The following is a 6,637-nucleotide window of genomic DNA, read 5'->3' as shown; positions in this document are numbered from 1 at the left end:
TTATTCATTGATATATATATATATATATATATATATATATATATATATATATATATATATATATATATATATATATATATATATATATATATATTAGTCATTTATATATACATATTCATAGTATATATTATTAATTTATATATACAGTGAGGAAAATAAGTATTTGAATAATCTGTCTATCAGCTAGGATTTTTGACCCTCAAAGACCTGTTAGTCTGCCTTTAAAATGTCCATCTCCACTCCATTTATTATCCTAAATTAGACGCACCTGTTTGAGGTTCTGCATAAAGACACCTGTCCACCTCATACAATCAGTAAGAATCCAACTACTAACATGACCAAGACCAAAGAGCTGTCCAAAGACACTAGAGACAAAATTGTACACCTCCACAAGGCTGGAAAGGGCTACGGAGAAATGGCCAAGCAGCTTGGTGAAAAAAGGTCCACTGTTGGAGCAATCATTAGAAAATGGAAGAAGCTAAACACGACTGTCAATCTCCCTCGGACTGGGGCTCCATGCAAGATCTCACCTCGTGGGGTCTCAATGATCCTAAGAAAGGTGAGAAATCAGCCCAAAACTACATGGGAGGAGCTGGTCAAAGAGCTGGGACCACCGTTTCCAAGGTTACTGTTTGTAATACACTAAGACGTCATGGTTTGAAATCATGCATGGCACAGAACGTTCCCCTGCTTAAACCAGCACATGTCCAGGCCCGTCTTAAGTTTGCCAATGACCATTTGGATGATCCAGAGGAGTCATGGGAGAAAGTCATGTGGTCAGATGAGACCAAAATAGAACTTTTTGATCATAATTCCACTAAACGTGTTTGGAGGAAGAAGAATGATGAGTACCATCCCAAGAACACCATCCCTGAAAGCATGGGGGTGGCAGCATCATGCTGTGGGGGTGTTTTTCTACACATGGGACAGGGCGACTGCACTTTATTAAGGAGAGGATAACCGGATAACCAAGGAGTGGCTCTGTAAGAAGCATATCAAGGTTCTGGCGTGGCCTAACCCGTCTCCTGACCTAAACCCAATAGAGAATCTTTCGAGGGAGCTCAAACTCAGTGTTTCTCAGCGACAGGCCAGAAACCTGACGGATCTAGAGAAGATCTGTGTGGAGGAGTGGGCCAAAATCCCTCCTGCAGTGTGTGCAAACCTGGTGAAAAACTACAGGAAACGTTTGACCTCTGTAATTGCAAACAAAGGTTACTGTACCTTTGTATTTAGTATTTGTATCTAGTATTTCTCAGGTGTTCAAATACTTATTTGCCGCTGTATCATACAAATAAATAGTTTAAAAAATCATACATTCAGTGGACATGCACCTACGATGAAAATTTCAGACCCCTCCTTGATCTCTAAGTGGGAGAGCTTAGATTATTTACAAAATTGCAGGGTGTTCAAATACTTATTTTCCTCACTGTATATGGTTGCTAGGGTGCTATAACTGGTTGCTAGGGTGTGGCAATAGAGTTTAAGGGATGATATTTAAAAAACTTTTTGCCAGTCTGAGTTAAAAGAGCCCAACTCTGTATGTGTACAATGCTCTGGTGCTGAGATATGGCTCGTTAATGTTGATATACGGTTGCTAGGGTGCTGTAACTGGTTGCTAGGCAAACATTGTACACCTGATCTGTGTGTGAAAGTATGTACATATATTTAGTCTGAATAATAGATTATATATATATATATATACACACACACACGCGTCTGTGTGTGAAAGTGTTTGAATATAGTCTGTAAAAAAATAAATTAAATATAGTTTGAAAATGATACATTATATAAACGGTGGTCACTTGTTGATTCCCTCTTGACAAGTGCAGAAAATAACTAGTTTTAATCAAGAAGTCATTGCTGCAAATATTTAAACGCCTCTAGAGTCAAATAAACAAAACCAAAACGGCGAAAGTTTTCTGTGTCCACAAACAGGAGCGGCGCTTTTCCCGCCCTCGCCCCTCCCACTTCTCCGGTGGAGCGTGACGTCATCATGTGACGGTCAGGTCCACTAGTCGCTCCTCTCGGGACTGTACTTACCGATTGCCGTTTAGTACAGATTATCCCGGTCGAACAACTGTCGGGACGAGTTCGCGCGACAACGGAGGAGATTGTATATTTTATTTCCCTCGATGTTGAAGGGGTTTCCTAAAAGTTACTCGTAGATGTAGTCCCGACACTACTAGGACGTCGGGAAGTAAATAAGAGGTCTCGACGGTTAACGTTAGCGCGCGAGCTGCTAGCGCGAGCGTCTTAAAGTAAAGTAAGCGAAGTAAAAGCGAAGTAAAGATGGAGTTAGAGGACGGTGTGCTTTACCAGGAGGACCCGGGCACTTCGGCGATGATGTCCGAGCGGGTGTCCGGCTTGGCGAGCTCAATCTACCGCGAGTTCGAGCGGATGATCGGCAGATACGACGAGGACGTGGTGAAGGAACTTATGCCGCTGGTCGTGGCGGTTCTGGAGAACTTGGACTCGGTGTTCGCGGTGAACCAGGATCACGAGGTGGAGCTGGAGCTGTTAAAGGAGGACAACGAGCAGCTCATCACCCAATACGAGCGAGAAAAGGCGCTGAGGAAGAGCGTGGAGGAGGTGAGACTACCCGCCGGAGGAATATTTGACAGCTAAGTCAAACTAGGCCACTTGAGTGGCTTTAAAAGTTCACAACATCCCGCGTGTGTGACTCCTAAAGCAGAAAGAGTCGGTGGAGATAAAATCTGTGTGTGAAAAACAGTCAGATTTAACACCTAAAGTGTCTAAGCGAAGGTCAGCTGCCTTTTAAAGTGATGGTTCACCCAAAAAAGTATCCAATGTTACTCTAGGATGATTTAGGTCATTCTAGTTGTACAGTTTATGGCATTCTTATTTCAGACGAATACAATCAAGAGTTATGTTAAAAAAAATATCCTGGCTTGTCCAAGCTGTATAATGACAGTGAATGGCTGTTTCTGTTTTGAAGTCCATAAAAGTGCATCTATCTATCATAAAAGTGGATCTATTATCATACAAGTGCATCTATTATCATACAAGTGGATCTATCCATCATAAAAGTTCATCTATCCATCATAAAAGTGCATCTGTCCATCATATAAGTTAGACTCAGGAAGTTAGAGACTACAGTTAGTAAAGTTTTAAATATGGATATTTTTCTAACAAACGCACTTTTACTTCAGAAGGCTGTGTGGAGCAGTTATATGATGAATGGATGGGCTTTTATGATGGATGGATGGATGCACTTTTATGATGGATAGATGCACTTTTATGGACTTCAAAACAGAAACAGCCATTCACTGCTGTTATAAAGCTTGGAGAAGACAGGACATTTGTTAATAACACTGATTGTGTTCATCTGAAAGAAGAATGTCATACACACCTAGGATGATGACTTGAGGGAGAGTAAATCATGTGGTCATTTTCTATTTTTGGGTGAACTATCCCACTTTAAAGTCATAAACATATTTCTAGAGTGTGTTTTAAACATCAAAGGCCAGACAATACAATCAAAACCCAAGGTTTTTTTTTTTTTGCTTTAATAACATGTCAACTCTCAGACTAGTGGACAGAAAACATCTAAAATACACTTTTAAGTGTTTTTCATCTCCCTTTATATATTTAGCATCTGTATATTTCAATTGCAATACAATTATTTTCTCTTGCAATGCTCTGTAAATGTATGCAAATAATGAATTTTTAATCAGTTAATGGCTCATTTGTATATTTAAACAAAAGATAACTTGTCTTAATGTACTGAGATTTAACCGACTGGTGATATAAAGTTAAACACCAAACAATCTACTTTCCTCAGCTCCTAATCTACCCAGCCCTTTTTAAAGTCCCCATGAAATCAAAAGTTTTAGTATGAATGAGGGGCTTTAGGGGATGGGGAGCGATCGGACAGGGGGCTTTAGGGGACGGGGAGCGATCGGACAGGGCTATAGGGGACGGGGAGCGATCGGACGGGGCTTTAGGGGATGGGGAGCGATCGGACAGGGGGCTTTAGGGGACGGGGAGCGATCGGACAGGGCTATAGGGGACGGGGAGCGATCGGACGGGGCTTTAGGGGATGGGGAGCGATCGGACAGGGGGCTATAGGGGACGAGGAGCGATCGGACGGGGCTATAGGGGACGGGGAGCGATCGGACGGGGCTATAGGGGACGGGGAGCGATCAGACGGGGCTTTAGGGGACAGGGAGCGATCAGACAGGGGGTTATAGGGGATGGGTAGCGATTGGACAGGGGGCTATAGGGGACGGGGAGCGATCAGACGGGGCTATAGGGGACGGGGAGTGATCAGACGGGGCTATAGGGGACGGGGAGCGATCGGACAGGGGGGTATAGGGGATGGGGAGCGATCGGACAGGGGGCTATAGGGGACGGGGAGCGATCGGACAGGGGGCTATAGGGGACGGGGAGCGATCGGACGGGGCTATAGGGGACGGGGCTATAGGGGACGGGGAGCGATCGGACAGGGGGCTATAGGGGACGGGGAGCGATCAGACGGGGCTTTAGGGGATGGGGAGCGATCAGACAGCGGGCTATAGGGGATGGGGAGCGATCGGACAGGGGGCTTTAGGGGACGGGGAGCGATCAGACAGCGGGCTATAGGGGACGGGGAGCGATCGGACAGGGGGCTTTAGGGGACGGGGAGCGATCGGACAGGGGGCTATAGGGGACGGGGAGCGATCAGACGGGGCAATAGGGGACGGGGAGCGATCAGACGGGGCTTTAGGGGACGGGGAGCGATCAGACAGCGGGCTATAGGGGACGGGGAGCGATCGGACGGGGGGCTTTAGGGGACGGGGAGCGATTGGACAGGGGGCTATAGGGGATGGGGAGCGATCGGACAGGGGGCTATAGGTGATGGGGAGCGATCGGAGAGGGGGCTATAGGGGATGGGTAGCGATCGGACGGGGCTATAGGAGATGGGGAGCGATCGGACGGGGCTATAGGGGATGGGGAGCGATCGGACGGGGCTATAGGGGATGAGGAGCGATCAGACAGGGGGCTATACGGGACGGGGAGCGATCGGACGGGGCTATAGGGGACGGGGAGCGATCAGACAGGGGGCTATACGGGACGGGGAGCGATCGGACGGGGCTATAGGGGATGGGGAGCATTCAGACAGGGGGCTATACGGGACAGGGAGCGATCGGACAGGGGGCTATAGGGGATGGGGAGCGATCGGACAGGGGGCTATACGGGACTGGGAGCGATCGGACGGGGCTATAGGGGATGGGGAGCGATCGGACAGGAGGCTTTAGGGGATGGGGAGCGATCGGACAGGGGCCTATAGGTGATGGGTAGCGATCGGACAGAGGGCTATAGGGGACGGGTAGCGATCGGACGGGGCTATAGGGGATGGGGAGCGATCGGACAAGGGGGCTATAGGGGACGGGGAGCGATCGGACAGGGGGCTATAGGGGACGGGGAGCGATCGGACGGGGCTATAGGGGACGGGGACCGATCAGACGGGGCTATAGGGGATGGGGAGCGATCAGACGGGGCTATAGGGGATGGGGAGCGATCAGACGGGGCTATAGGGGATGGGGAGCGATCGGACGGGGCTATAGGGGATGGGGAGCGATCAGACAGGGGGCTATAAGGGACGGGGAGCGATCGGACAGGGGGCTATAGGGGATGGGGAGCGAGCGGACAGGGAGCTATAGGGGATGGGGAGCGATCGGACAGGGGGCTATAGGGGATGTGGAGTGATCGGACGGGGCCATAGGGGATGGGGAGCAATCGGACGGGGCTATAGGGGATGGGGAGTGATCGGACGGGGCCATAGGGGATGGGGCTATAGAGGCTTTCACCACACCTGACGCCGTTTAGCAATATCAGGGATTTTTTTGTGAGTGCAGTCTCTTTGAATGTCCTTATTCGGTAATCACAAACAACTGGAACAGTCATGGAAATGCGTTGCTCAGACGGTGTGGAAGCTTGCCAACTTGTTCAGGTTCACCTGACAATGACAGGAAGATCAGTTAGAGCAGCACTGGATGCTTTACATGAAGGTATAGACCTTATTCACAGCAGTGACATCTTTGATTTTTTGGAATAAATGCGAGGATGTGAAAGGTAGACGTACTTCTTTTCAGTGGTTTGGGCTGCCTGTAATTTTACCTTTTATGCCCCCTTTTTAGTATATTATATGTAATATACGTCTCAGGTGTCCCTAGAATGTGTCTGTGGAGTTTCAGCTCACAGATTCTTGATTATACCATGTTAAAAATGTTCGTCTTTGAGTAAAAGGAAAAACATGTGCATGTATCTTTAAATGCAAATGAGCTGCTGCTTCCCACCCCCTATCCAGAAGAGGGCGGAGCCTGTACAGCTTGTGCCTCGGATACTCTCCCAAAAACTAAAACATCTGTTTGGTTTTGATTGTCGTCTCTATCGTGGTCGTTGCAGTTCCGTAATATACAGTACCTACTGCTATACACCGATCAGGCATAACATTATGACCAATAAATTAATTTAATAAGAATACATTTCTTATTTGAATGCTGCTGGTAAATGCTCTGGCGAGAAGATAAAAATGGTGGACTGTGTACTGCTCACTGAGGGTGGGGTCTGTGCTAATAGGGCGGAGTCTGTCAGCAGTGGTGGGAGGAGCCTAAGCATATGTGACGTCACATTG

The 6,637-nt window shown here is 47.7% G+C and overlaps 1 protein-coding gene across 2 annotated transcripts in view; it reads left to right on the top strand.

Moving 5' to 3' along the window:
• The first annotated feature begins 1,991 nt into the window (after positions 1–1,991).
• The window catches only part of spag9b (sperm associated antigen 9b), a 112,808-nt gene continuing 108,162 nt past the window's right edge, over positions 1,992–6,637 (top strand). For both annotated transcript variants that reach the window (XM_067430747.1, XM_067430746.1), the window contains exon 1: positions 1,992–2,589. In XM_067430747.1, coding sequence (XP_067286848.1) covers positions 2,290–2,589 — 300 coding nt within the window. In that variant the 5' untranslated portion in view covers positions 1,992–2,289. The remainder of the gene's footprint in view (positions 2,590–6,637) is intronic.

This window comes from Pseudorasbora parva, chromosome 21 (genome assembly GCF_024679245.1).
Source record: "Pseudorasbora parva isolate DD20220531a chromosome 21, ASM2467924v1, whole genome shotgun sequence".
NCBI lineage: Eukaryota > Metazoa > Chordata > Actinopteri > Cypriniformes > Gobionidae > Pseudorasbora > Pseudorasbora parva.
This window is presented reverse-complemented; position numbering and strand designations above follow the sequence as displayed.